General features: G+C 41.3%; 1 protein-coding gene across 1 annotated transcript in view; it reads left to right on the top strand.

The window, feature by feature from the left end:
• Positions 1–13826, top strand: part of NOX4 (NADPH oxidase 4) — a 158481-nt gene extending 144655 nt beyond the window's left edge. The window contains exons 15-18 of the mRNA XM_007063128.4: positions 1484–1592; positions 2389–2457; positions 4793–4893; positions 11481–13826. Of these exons, the coding sequence (XP_007063190.3) occupies positions 1484–1592; positions 2389–2457; positions 4793–4893; positions 11481–11601 (400 nt within the window). The 3' untranslated portion in view covers positions 11602–13826. The remainder of the gene's footprint in view (positions 1–1483; positions 1593–2388; positions 2458–4792; positions 4894–11480) is intronic.
• The last annotated feature ends 929 nt before the right edge of the window (positions 13827–14755 follow it).

The raw sequence follows: 14755 nt of genomic DNA, 5'->3' as shown, positions 1-14755 counted from the left end.
CCCAGATGTTAGGGTTGGCGGGTGCCCGGTTTTCGACCAGAAAATCCAGTTGAAAAGGGGACTTGGCAGTGTCTGGTAAGATGTACAGACGGGACACCAAAAGTCTGGTTACCACAGGCAGGGCGGGGAGGCACCAGGTCATCAGACTGTGCCAGCCCCTGCTCAGCCAGGACTGCCTCCTACCTGCATCTCCTGGGCAGACAGGCAGGCTCCGCATCAGGCTGCAGCTCTAGAGCAGAGGGAGCCTAGCTTGGGCGGGCGTGGGGAGCTGGAGAGGATCCAGCTGTGAGGAAAGGAGAGGGAGGAGAGCAGCAGGGGGCAAAAGGATTAGGGCAGGGCCTGGAGGAAGAGGTGGGGCAGGGGTGGGGCCTTAGGGGAATGAGGCGGGGCAGAGGGGTCCAGTTATCAGCAGTTAGAAAGTTGGTATATGGGACCATAGTGGCTACTGTAAGTCATGTTGTGCAGTAGGAGATGTGGAGCAGCTATGCAATTTTCCTACACCTTGCCCCCTGGCCATGACATTTGGCCTAATAAGCATATATACTGCTGAATTTTTGGAAGTCCAGAATGCAGCTGTGATGGTCCCCAATGGGTCTTTACGATCTGTAAATAGTTTTAAGGTGAAGGATTTTTTCCCCTAAATGGCTAAATTACAGGTAAGTAACAATAACGTAAAACCAGCCGTAGCTGATCTGAGAAAAAATCATGCGAACTTTTTAAAAAAATCTGTTAATCAGTAGATTTTTTTTCATGTTTATTTTCTAGCCCGGTTCATTGTGATCGTCCCTCTTTTACTAAAATCATGTTTTGTCTCCATCGCCATTAGGAAACCTGGCACAAGTGTCATGTTTTCTAAACTAAATGCCAAACGTTGTCCATGAACATGCTTTATCCATTGAAGCTCTTTGGGGACTATACCTTTGCCTAGCACAATGGGGCTCTGACCTTGTTTAGGCCTCTGTGCACTACCACAATATAAATATGAAGTAATAATTGAAATAATCTGATGCTTGCATGCACCTGAATGCAGAATTTGCCCCTAACTTTGCTTTGGAGTTGCATTCTGTGAAGTTTGCATTCATCAGCATCACCTCCTCTGGGAAGAAATGAGTTTGTGAACTCTGCCTTATAATTGCAATAAAGAATCCACACTATCTTTTTGAAATGCAGAGGCAGCTTTGCTTTTAGATAACTTTCATCTTGGTTATGATGTATGAATCAACATTCTTACCTTAAGTCATATATGCATTCAGTGTGCAGTATATACTGTTCAGCTGTAAAGACTGTATGCGTAAAGCATGTTGTTCTGTGTTATGGGTTCAGTATTTAAGTCCATCATTTTAGACTGATTTGGGCATTTCAGTGTGATGGGGAGAAAACTAACTTCACTTAATGGAAATGGAAATTAACATTTGCACAATTAATATAAAGTGTCTTAATTAGCATTAATTAATTCCCCAAACATATCATTTTCATTTTATAGTGATAACTGGCAATGCTACAAGCTCAGAAGACTTTACTTTATTTGGGTGTGCAGGGAAATCCAGTCTTTTCGCTGGTTTGCAGATTTGCTGTGTATGCTGCATAACAAGGTAAAGGGGATGATTACACAGGGCTGGTTTTAAAGGGATACTGACAATAAACACATCTATTTGAATATTTAGATTAGTAACAAAAGTGTTTCCATTAAACATGACTAGAGAAGGCTGGGATTTCAGAGGGACCAACCTAAGTTATGTGATTGTGCAGCAAAATGGCAGATGAAATTTGTTGTTGATGTACATGGAAGGACTGGTTCAAAGTATCATGTGGGACAAAACAGGGGTGAAATCCTGCCCCCCACAGAAGTCAATGGAAGTTTTGCCATTTCCTTCAGTGGAGCCAGGATTTTACTCACTGTTTTTTCTAAAACAGTCAAGGATGTTGGGACAGGCCCTGAAATCAGGGTTATGTGACCTTTCTTCAGGGATGCACAGTCTCCTTGCATAGTCAAGAAGTTTGCTAGAAGGGAAAAGAACATGCATCTAAGGAGTCTGGGTGCATCCTTTCCTTTGAAGAAAAGTAAAACCCCAGCTCATCCGGTGAGCGGACTGAAGGAGGTGGGTGGGTGAGTTTATCGGAATTGGAAGTCAACTCTAATTGTCCAAACAGAGATCAGGTGGATTTTAAAACTATTTTAAAGTTTTTTTAGGAGAATTTGTTCACGTGTCCTGGGATGTAAAGAAGCTTCTGGGTAAAAGAAGGATATGTAAATGTGTCATTTTCATTAAAGTGTCCACTGTATCTGCTGTGAAGATCAAGCTTAATCAGGGTACTGAACAAGAGCAACCGCATTCTTATATAAGAAGAGGCGTATTAATTCACTTGATGTTTTTCTGGTCTTCCCAGCTTTGGCAGGAAAACCGCCCAGACTACATAAACATCCAGCTGTACCTTAGTCAAACAGATGGGATACAGGTATGTGGCTAAATGCTGTTTGTAAACCTAAGTAGATCTGATGGTGGTAGACAACACAAACTGCCAGTTAAGCATGACATGGAATGATTGCAGATGGTTTAAGCAGGGAGTAAAGGCTAATTGTCTCAGTAAGACTGCATCACAAGTCCAGCCCCACAATACTAGAAGAAAAGTCTGGTAGCATTCAGTTGATTATCAATGGGCAGAGATCCATATCTCCCTTCTCTAGGAAAGAGGTCCTTCCAGGCCAGGCCACAGACTAGACAGTTGGCAGGGCTTTGTGGGAAACTTGCATCATTCCTGGGCTGAGAATCAGGCTGGAATAATTCTAGCCCCAAACTTTTGAAAGCAAACACGTTGTGAGAAACTGGCTATTTTTAAAAATCCCGATTGGTTTCTTTTTGTTTTGTTTTTGTCTCGAATGTTTGAAGAAGTTAAACTTTTAAAAGTATGCAGCCAGAAAATGTACTGAACTGTTCACAGTATTCCAGTTTAGAGAGTTGGATTTATTCCCCACTGGCTGGAACCTTGTGTAGCCATTTATACATGGGATGCGGTGACCTGGGTGTTAGCGTTTTACATCCACTTTGCACTGATGTAGCACAAATGTAAGGGCCCGCTTCTTCACACTCCAAATGAATGTGAGCTTTGCCGTTAACTTTGATTGGCATAGAATCAAGCCTTAAATTACTACAAAAGGTGAAAGGCAGTCAAGAATCAGGTCCATTGGGTTTAGCTCTCCTTTCTAGCAGATGAAGACAAGAGAAAATTTATAGTTCTGATGAGAACTACCCCAGTATACAGGGCTTGCTGCTGGGCTTCAGCTAAATAATCTGCTAGCAACAATTCTGAACAATCTTCCGAATATTCATTGCTAGTTCCAAATAACTGGATGGGATGTCTCTGCTGGCATGGAGATAATCCAATAGATTATTAATTAACAAGTAAGAAATGACCAGGTTCAAGGTAGAACATCCAAGATGAAGCTGAATATCACTGAAATGCAGTTTAGAATATTTACTCTTAAATTTTGTGTCCAGTAGCTACTGAATTTGTATTAGAACTCCTTTTCTTTTTTAAAAAAGAAAAGGAGGACTTGTGGCACCTTAGAGACTAACAGGTTTATTTGAGCATAAGCTTTCATGAGCTACAGCTCACTTCATCGGATGCAAGTACTCCTTTTCTTTTTGCGAATACAGACTAACATGGCTGCTACTCTGAAACTTTTCTTTTTTGTGACTGTTTGGTAGAAAAAGTGGCATCAAGTATAGAAGTGTATACCATGAGGGCTAAATTTTGTCTTTAGTTACACTAGCATAAATCCAGATTTGAACAGTTACTCCAGATAGTTCAAGGGAGCACTGCATGCAAGTCTCCATTGCCCTGCACTCGTGCTGTCGTTGACACCAATCCAAAGTGAGTGTAAAATGCTACCAAACCAGAATAGTGTCGCGTTTTACTCACTCTGCACTGGTGTAAATGAGTGACCCGAGATGCAGGACACAAGAGAATCAAGCCCATTTTTATTTCCAGAAACTGCTTTCAGCCATGGTAAAAAAAACAATGTAAAACGGTTCAAGCTTAGAATGTACTTTTGTATTCGTATAATAGATGGTTTAGATCATTCGATTATGGGGTGAACACAGAAAATCAGATCAGATATAATTCTTCTCCAGCCACATGTTACATTATATTAGGACAGTAAAACAAGGAACGGTAATGCAATGCAGTGGAAACAGGTTTGGCTTCATAAAGAGAGGTCAGCTGGGATTTTACTGGGTTAGAATTGCTAAAAGAATCCTGTGCTCACTCCAAGGATGCAGCTTTGGTGCTTGATGCTGCTGAGGCTGTTCAAAGCAACTGGTAAACCATCCTCTAAAGGTTTCCCTTCTCACTTTTTCAGCCCCAGCTAGCTTAGGTGTTACTTGTACCAATAGTAGGTAAAAATACTTCAGACAGAAATGTGATTTTTCTATATGGACAGTGTCCCTTAAAGGGTAGCAGTGAAGGCAAACTAGGGAGTGAGTAATGAGAATATAACTATTGCTCTATGTATGAATTGACAAATTGGTTTAAAAATAATGTGGAGACTAATAACTAGCTATATAAGAAACAGCACACAAGCCTGAAGATGGTTATTCAAAAGGCAAGGAGCTGAGGTATTGATGCATAGAAATGGCTGCAATCTAAGTCACGCGGTTTGATACTTAGTTCAGTTTTTACATTTCAGCTATTTGGTAAATCAGCCAGGGCATTTACCAGACCAGTATACAAGCTCTGAGTGATGTGTAACAATTTACAAACACACAGCAGCTGAATTTATTGTTTCTCACAGAAGATAATTGGTGAAAAATACCAGGTCCTGAACTCGAGGCTTTTGATTGGACGACCTCGTTGGAAACTCCTTTTTGATGAAATAGCCAAGTGTAACAGACAGTAAGTACCACTCTTGATAGGTTTTGCCAGAGTTTGAGAGATGGGGATTGTGTATGTTTAATAAACAGCTATATTTGTATGGAAATTACTTCGGGGTTTATCTTGTCATGTAACATTCAAGCTACTGATGTTGATATTATTGAATGTGTTGCAGCTGAGAGATGGACTGTAAAAAAAAATCTTTCACTCTGAGCAATCAGAGCCGTTCATCTTCCCCTGCAACTTAACCATTCAGTGGCCCAGGCAATAAAAATCATATTTCTGTGTTGCTACACTGAGATTGTACATGTTTTAATCCTTTGCTATAATCAGTATCTTGCAACATATGCCAGTTTTCTGCAGTGACTTTTATGATTTACAGTTTGAATAATAGAAATGCTGTATTCTGGCCGTATTCTACTGTGTTATGTCTTTATTCAGAAGATATATTTTCTTTGAGGGCTACAAGTGCTATTTATTGTTTGTTAAGAGCTGACTCCGTAATCAGTACTGTACGAGGAAGAGCTTACAGTCTAGACAAGTCAGATGTAGAATAAATGAGACACACATCAAAGTATTGACTCACCTCTTCTGGATTTAATTTAACCCAGTTGTTAAACCAGTCTCTTTGATGCTGTGGTTACTGAGGATTAGATCCTGAGAAGGACTGGGCCCCAGAAAATCTTATTTGATCTCAGTGTGAGCGCTTGGTATGTGATATCTCTTAGGGTCAGGACCTAAGATCTGATCTATACACTGTGGAACTAATCTTGCTATTCCCCCAAAGTAGCAAAGTGCCTAGCACAGTGGAGCCAGGCTCCCTGTTAGGGAGTTACTGTAATGCAAACCAATATATATGAATACTGCCACTCAGTGATGTGCAGGAGGGAAGGCAAGAACTGGGGCCTAGGTAGAGGTGTGTACTTCCTGTGCAACATGGAGAACAGCTCTGCAGGGGCTGAGCTCTGGGCAGTCCTGCTTTTTATGGTGGGGAGAGATAGGGGCATGGCAAAGGAGATGGGGAGAGTGTGAGAGGTAGATCTGCTGCTAGGTTGGTCCTGTAATCACAGCCTCTTGCACAGTTTGAGGAATGTTAACCCTTTAAGTGTCATTCTTATTTCTTTCTTAATCTTTTGTCCATTCTGTTTTTTAAAAGACCAAAATAATGGGAGCTTCCATCATTTCTCTTGGGAGACTCTTGCACACCCGAATGCACATCTCTTTCAAGACGTTTTTCATGATTTTTCCTTTACATCTTTGTATCTCTAAGATGCCCATCACCTTGATTTCTAAGCAACATGTCTTGTAGAACCTCAGTAATGCTTCTGCATCCTTGACTGTGAACACCTTTTACATTATTTGTAGACTCTTATTATGCCCTTCCTCAGCCCATATCACCCCCTTGCTAAGGTCTATAGACTAGCTCTGTAAGGTCACCATCCTGCAGACACTTTAGTTACATGCACGGTGTAGATAAGGCATCCCATTAACTTTCATAGAACTTTCCAGGTGCAAGATCGGGACTTTAACCTTTCACCATAACTCAGTTTTTCAGCTCGCTGACCTTTTGTTGCTTCTTCTCCTACTTCTTCCCATTTGTCAGTAACTCCCTCCGAATGGCCCTGGTGCAGTATGCACACCACTAAATAAGGGCAAGACAAACAATTCCTCTTTTAGCCAAACAAGTCTAGCATTGGCATTCAGGATTCTGGACGTGTTTGCAGACACACATGTGGTTGGTTTGCAGTCTTTATTTGGTGACATCCAAAGTATTTCCCAGTTTTTATTTTACATTTCTAGTAAAAAAGAACAGGTTAGACAAACACCAGTCAGGGATGGTCTAGATAATATTTAGACGTGTCTAAGTACAGGGGACTGGACTAGATGACCCATTGAGTTCCCTTCCCCTCCTGTGATTCTGTGGCTCTGGCTATGGTTACTAAAAGCCCTACGTAAACAAACATGCAACTAGGGATGCTCTCATCAGTTCAGCCATACCATTGGTTTTGGTTGCTTGACTCCCAGACAGGGAAGCTCATGTCTAAGTTTCTGAGGTCTGCTAGAATGTAATAGTTCTCTGCACAGTTAACAGATTAATTCAATCCAGCATCAGGTTCAGATTCTTTCAGTTCAACTAAGAGGAGCAAAAGTGCACCATCTACTGTTGATATTTTATACCACATCTACAGTATTTGCATTGGGACAGTTCGGAGCGTACGTTATGCATCCAGTTTTCAGGATTTTCGTGCAAACTGTTTGGGGAAAGGGTGGTACCCTTTTTTGTGATTCATTTATCTTCAGGATAAAAATGCGCTATATACTTCTGAGATATTCTCGTAGCTTTTACATTTTGCTGGGTCCAAATGGCAATATGCTTCTTACATAAAGCTGAGAATGAGCTAGACAGAAGAAATTAAAACATGTAGGGAAAGAAGGTATGTAAAGATAAGGCACATTTTCTCCATGCTATAAAAGAGAATCATCTCTAAGGAATGTAACACATGGTTTGGAATCAGAAAATCCCGAGTCCTCGTTCTGGCTCTTATTATATTGCCAGTCACCTCACCTCTCTCTCAATGACTCCATGTGTAAAATGGGAATAATAATGCTTACCCGCCTACTTGCCTCAGAGGGGTGTTGTATGGATTGATGAATTAGTATTTGCATAACACTTTGAAAGTATAAAGTGCTATAGCAGTGCTAAGTATTACTGTTAAGGATGGTCTGGTAGATAGGGCATTGACTTGACTGGGACTTAAGAGCCCTGGATTCAATTTCTGGCTCAGCCACAGACTTCCTGTGTGACCTTGGGCAAGTCACTTAACCTCTCTTTGACGCAGTTTCCTGTTGTAAAATGCTTCCTACTCATGGAAGTGCTGTCAGGATAAAAATCTGTTAGTGATTGTGAGGGGCCGAGATACTATGGTGATTACGGTTATGTAAGTACCTAGAGTGAGTTTAATTAAGTACCTCGCTGTACTTAATTAAACTAATGGATACAAATGTTTAATAACATTAAGGCTTTCAATTAAATACACAATAAGATAAAAATTCAGATTCAAGGCTTACTTGCCCTTCTCCTCATCCACAAAAGCACATACTATCTGGTCTTCAAAAGCGTTCAACACCAACAGATCCTGTTGAAGACAGCGGTCAATAATTTGCTCAATGCATTCGAAAATCAGGCCACTTATTTTTCTCCCCTTGTCAATAGTGCAACACTGGACCATTATGACAATGGAATTCAGTGTAAATACACAACAGTGCAGGAAGGTGGGGGGTGCGGAATGTGTATGGAAAGATTGTAAACCATGTGGGATCATAGAATTAAAAATGGTATTGTAACACATCTGGACAAGGCCATCATTTTGGTTGCACACGCAACGTTTTTGATGACATTTCCTGACTTTTGCAATGCTAATGTTCGCTTCCCTTCATTGTATAAAGTCAGTGTCATCTGTTATTCAGGTGGCCGAATTATGGATTTAACTGGCTAACTTTCAACCTAAGTTTGAAAGTGTGGGCCAAAGACTTTATATGATACATTTTCTTCTTTCAAAGGCACATATTTCAGTAAGTTTGTCAGTACCCTTAGACTATACTTTTTTTTTTCTGTCTAGCAGCGCAGACTTCCTTCAGTGCAGTTTAGGGGACAATGCAGTTAATTGTGATGTGAACTTAACTGCACACTAAAATAGATTATATGTACCAGTAAGCTGCCACTGTCATTCTCTGCAATATACGTAGGCCTTAATTTTCAAAAGTGGCCACTGATTTTGGGTGCCTCAGTTTTTGGATGCTGAAACTGAGACACTTAGAACAAAACTGCCATTGACTTCAGTCGGAGTTTACTCTGCATAAGAATTGAGTAAGGACTCTGGGATCTGGATTTGATCCAACTACATTAACAATCGTGTGCCTTTTGAATAATGAATTCCTAACATAGAACACGGATTACCGTTAATATTCACATCATCTGGCCGAATGGTTCGTTGGCGCTGCTATTGTGTGCACTAGTATTGTGGATAAATGGTAATGGGTGTAACTGTACATTCTAGGTCTTCAGTAATGAATGTATAATAAGAACCCGCATCTCTGCATGTGCTTCTTAAAAATTGGTAAATGCTCATTTCAGCTTTTTCATTTTAAATAATCATAGAATCATACAAATGTAAGGCTGGAAGGGACCCTGGGAAGTCATCTAGTCCAGCCCCCTGCACTGAGACAGGACCAAGTAAACCTAGACTGCCTCTGACAGGTGTTGGTCAAACTTGTTCTTAAAAACCTCCCGTGATGGAGATGCCACAACCTCCCTTGGAAGCCTATTCCAAAATTTAACTACCGTTAGAGTTAGCAAGTTTTCCCTAATGGCTAACCTAAATCTCCCTTGCTGCAGATTAAGCCCATTACTTCTTGTTCTACCTTCAATGGACATGGAGAACAATTTATTACCCTCCTCTTTAGACGATCCCTTAACATATTTGAAGACTGTTATCAGGAAACCTTTTATCATTTTTGGTGCTCTCCTCTGGACTCTTCACTTTGTCTACGTATTTCCTAAAGAGTGGTGCTCAGAACTGGATGCAGAACTCCAACTGAGGCCTCGCCAGAGCTGAATAGAGTGGGGCAGTTACCTCCCCTGTCTTACATATAACACTCCTGTTAATACACCCCAGAATTATATTAACCTTTTTCGCAGCTGCATCAAATTGTTGAGTCATATTCAATTTCTGAGCTGCTATAGCCCCCAAATCCTTTTCAACAGTACTACCACCTAGCCAGTTGTTTTCCATTTGTGCATTTGATTTTTCCTTGCTACATGAAGTACTTTGCTTTGTTGAATTCAGACAAATTCTCCAATTTGTCAAGGTCATTTAGAATTCTATTCCTGTCCTGCAAAGTGCTTGCAACCCTCCCAGCTAGGTGTCATCTGCAAATTTTATAAGCATACTCTGTTCTCTCAGTAATTAATGAAAATATTGAATAGTACTGGACTCAGGACTGACCTCCTCTGCAGGACCCCACTAGATATGCCCTCTAAGTTAGACAGCAAATCACTGATAATTCCTCTTTGAGGAGGTCTTTCAACCAGTGGTGCACCCACTTTATAGTAATTTCGTCTAGACTATATTGCTCTAATTTGCTTAAGAGAATATCATGTGGGACTGTGTCAAAAGCCTTATTAAAATCAAGATATACCACAGCTACTGCTTCCTCTTAACCACCTGGCCAGTAACCCTGTCAAAGAAGGAAATTAGGTTGGTTTGGCAGGTGCTTTCAAATTGATTGTTTATTAATTTGTTGCAGTATCTTTCCAAGTATCAAAGCTAGGCTGACTGGTATATAATTTCCCACATACTCTGTTCCCCTTTTTAAAGTTGTGTACTATGTTTTCCCTTCTCCAGTCTTCTTGGACTTCACCCGTCCTCCATGAGTTCTCAAAGATCATTGCTAACAGTTCCGAGATTGCTTCAGCTAGTTCCTTAAATTTCCTAGGATGAATTTCATCAGGCCCAGCAAATTGAGGGAAGTGATTATTCCCCTCTATTCGGCACTGGTGAGGCCACACCTGGAGTATTGCGTCCAGTTTTGGTCCCCCCACTACAGAAGGGATGTGGACAGATTGGAGAGAGTCCAGTGGAGGGCACCGAAAATTATTAGGGGGCTGGGGCACATGACTTAAGATGGGAGGCTGAGGGAACTGAGGTTATTTAGTCTGCAGAAGAGAAGAGTGAGTGAGGGGGATTTGATAGCAGCCTTCAATTACCTGAAGTGGGGTTCCAAAGGGGATGGAGCTCGGCTGTTCTCAGTGGTAGCAGATGACAGAACAAGAAGCAATGGTCTCAAGTTGCAGTGGGGGAGCTCCAGGTTGGATATTAGGAAACACTGTTTCACTAGGAGGGTGGTGAAGCACTGGAATGCGTTACCTAGGGAGGTGGTGGACTCTCCATCCTTAATGGTTTTTAAGGCCCGTCTTGACAAAGCCCTGGCTGGGATGATTTAGTTGGGGATTGGTCCTGCTTTGAGCAGGGGGTTGGACTAGATGACCTCCTGAGGTCCCTTCCAACCCTAATCTTCTATGATTGTGTCATAGCGGGAGGGCAGAATTTCAATCTGAATGTTTCAGTCAAGAACATTGTAGCAATAGAGGCATTCTGCTGCTGCTAGAAATAATGCATGATCTGGTAGTGCTTCCTTTTAATTCACGTATTGAATCATCATAGACTTGATTGTGATCTCACGGTGGTATAAATGAAAAGTTACACTAATGAAGTCATTGAAGTGACACAAATTTGTAATAGTGAGGGTGATTAATCAGTGGGAGTGGTGGATTCTTGATCTCTTGATGTCTTCAGATCAAGACAGGATGCCTTTCTGGAAGATGTGCTTTGATCAAACACCAGTTATTGCATTCAATACAGGAATAACTGGGTGAAATTCTATAGCCTCTGATATAAAAGAAGTCAGATTAAATGAACTAATGGTCATAAAATATATGACACTAGTGTAATTCTGTGGCATGTGAGATTAGAATCCAGCTCTGTGTGCCTTTAGACACGATTCACAATTTATCTGGCATGTGGTGATTCACTTTTCATTCTTAATAGGAAAACTGTTGGCGTTTTCTGTTGTGGACCAAATGAAATCTCCAAGGTACTCCACAAATTGAGCAACAGCAGCAACTCCTATGGGACAAGGTTCGAATACAATAAAGAATCCTTCAGCTGAAAGTCTTGGGACTAACAGGACTCTATAGAAGAAAGAAGTGCAATTATTTTTTGTAAGACTTAAGAGTCAGAGCTTTGTGCTAAGCAGATACAATATACCAAAGAGTAGCAGGTTTTCTTATTTATGGTTATTTAAAATTCTGAAATAAGGACACAGCAGAGTACCAAGTCACATCAAGTGTTTATGCTCAAAGCCAAAAGCTCTCAGAAAATATTTATGATGGTGGGGATGATTCATTTATCAGTATGTAAATTAATTTAAAAAACGGAAACCCACGGTTGCTTTTATGGCTGATTCAAGAACAATCCATGGAACATCTGAAATTTCTCCACTTCATCTTGCTAACCTCAGTCCTCTGAAATTGGGATTGGTTAAACGAACACCAGATTGATCAGAATTAAAAGTGCTCTGCAAGACAGATGGTGCTCTTTACTAGCACACAAATGAAATGGCTTTGAAATGGAGAAACTCCAGGCCAAAAATATTAGATGATTTAAATATTGCAGATTAGGATTCTGTATGTAAAATATAAAAGTTTATTCTCCCTAGCCTGCCTCCATATTGGATAGCTGTCTGGTAGGGATATATATTGAGGGCTTACCCCAGACTATGGGAAAGTGGGTGCAACCCTATGAAATCTCTGGGCCAAATCCTATGGTGATGTAAATGACAGCTGGGGTGTAAATTGGCCCATAGAGGTACTAGTGTAACTTCTATCAGTTTGATACTGAATGAGTTGACAAAAAGCGTATGACTTATGTACCTAGAGGGAATTGGATCAGGAAAAACAACTAGCAGGAGAAGGCAAGATAGGATATTTCTGCTATACCCCCAAGTCCCCATGGAAGTCACACTCACTTTGCACACACACACACACACACACACACACACAAGGATGAATGAGTTCAAGCTGCCCTTTTTAGGTGCCTCTGCTGAGGAGTTTACAGCTCACATACTCTATAGTGACTCAAGTTGACTTCAGCCTCTCAACTGACTTGAGTGCATTGATGCTGAATTACACCGATATAACTGAGAGGAGAATTGGGGCAGATATGTCATTTGCATCACCATTTATAATATGGTAGGAATTAGCCTTAATTGCTGTGACCCTTTACTTGGTGTGTGCTGATGGAAGCCTTGGCCAGTCTACAGGATTGTTGTTGTTTTTCTTTTCCCAGAGCTTCAGAACATGAGCTTTCTCTCCTACCATCCGTTTCCCAATCTGTACATAATAAGTGGGGGGGAAATCAGAACCCACTGGTCCTGAGGAGCAACATTTCCCCTATCCCATTGCCTTGGTCTCTTTTATGTCTTCTTTAGTGCCCCAGTTCTGTTTCCTCATAGTCAAGTTCTGCTCTGAGGATAAATAGGGCACTAAAGACGTACACAATCGGGGATCAGTATAGTTCCATTGATTTTAATAGAATGTCATTGATTTTGAGTGGATCTGGCCCTTAATCTTCACCCAAACCTCAAGAGCATCACCTCTAGAATACTTGTGGCATCCACTGAAGCAGGAGGGTCTCAGCGCCACTCATAACTGTGACTCTCCCATATGTTAGCACTTTGCACTTTGGTTTAGTTTATGGCTTTCAACTCACCCTTTTTTTATCACCTGGACTTCTTAATTTTCAGCATGCAGCCCTGCACCGGTGCCTGGTGATATCAATGTCTGTATTAAGAGGGGTGCATTCTTTCGGTAGCTCATACACTGGCTTGCTGCATGTGTGACAAGTGAAAATGAGATTGGTATCGGCTTTTGCAGCTGCTGCTCAGGAGACGCCATGACTGGAATAGTAGGTCTGAAGGGCCTTGGCAGAGAGGTGTGGAGAAAATTTCCTGGCACTTGTCTATGTCGGAGATAGACAAATGCCACCAGCCCCTCATTTTACTCAGTTTGAAGTAAATGGAAGGGGGAAAGTGGTTGTTTTTGGGTTGGCTGGGATTTGCACAGGAGCCTAAAGGAGTTAGGTCCCCAAATCCCTTGGAAGTTCAGTGGCTGCCTAAATCCCACCCACTGATTTTTGGGGCCTAATTCACTAAATGATTTGTAGATTAATAGCGTTTTAAGGCCAGAAGGGACCATTATGGTCAGCTAGTCAGACCTTCTGTAGATAGTTACTGCAATGTAAAACTGGAGAATCAGACCCTTTATATTAATAATGAATATTTCTATTGCCATCTGTATTAGCTTAAAATTAAATGTAATATAATGCTGCCAGCAATCTGTACAGTGATGAGATATTGCCATGCACAGGGGGTTTTTTGTGGTTAGTTTATGACAAGTGATATCATAACTGCATCACCCCATCTCAAAAAAGATATATTGGAATTGGAAAAGGTTCAGAAAAGGGCACCTAAAATGATTAGGGCTATGAAACAGCTTCTATATGAGGAAAGATTAATAAGTTTGGGACTTTTCAGCTTAAAAAAGAGACGACGAAGGGGGGATATGATAGAGGTCTATACAATCATGACTGGTGTGGAGAAAGTAAATAATAAAGTGTTATTTACTCCTTCTCATAACACAAGAACTAGGGGTCACCAAATGAAATGAATAGGCAGCAGGTTTCAAACAAACAAAAGGAAGTATTTTGTCACACAACGCACAGTCAGCCTGTGGAACTCTTTACCAGAGGACGTTGTGAAGGCCAAGGCTATAACAACAGGGTTCCAAAAAAAGAACTAGATAAGTTCATGGAGGACAGGTCCATCAGTGGCTGTTAGCCAGGATGGGCAGGGAAGGTGTCCCTAGCCTCTGTTTGCCAGAAGTTGGGAATGGGTAACAGAGGATGGATTATTTGATGATTACCTGTTCCGTTCATTCCCTCTGGCGCACCTGGCATTGGTCACTGTCGGAAAACAGGATACTGGGCTAGATGGACCTTTGGTCTGACTCAGTATGGCCGTTCTTATGTTCTTATTTGTTAACCCAGTGGGTCTCAAACTTTTTTACTGGCGACCCCTTTCACATTGCAAGCCTCTGAGTGCAACCCCCCTAATAAATTAAACACCCTTTTAAATATATTTAACACCATTATAAATGCTGGAAGCGTTTGGGATGGAGGTTGACAGCTCATGACCCTCCCCACCCCCATGTAATGACCTCACGACCCCCTGAGGGGTCCCGACCCCCAGTTTGAGAATCCCTGTG

The sequence above is a fragment of the Chelonia mydas genome, chromosome 1 (assembly GCF_015237465.2).
Source record: "Chelonia mydas isolate rCheMyd1 chromosome 1, rCheMyd1.pri.v2, whole genome shotgun sequence".
NCBI lineage: Eukaryota > Metazoa > Chordata > Testudines > Cheloniidae > Chelonia > Chelonia mydas.
This window is presented reverse-complemented; position numbering and strand designations above follow the sequence as displayed.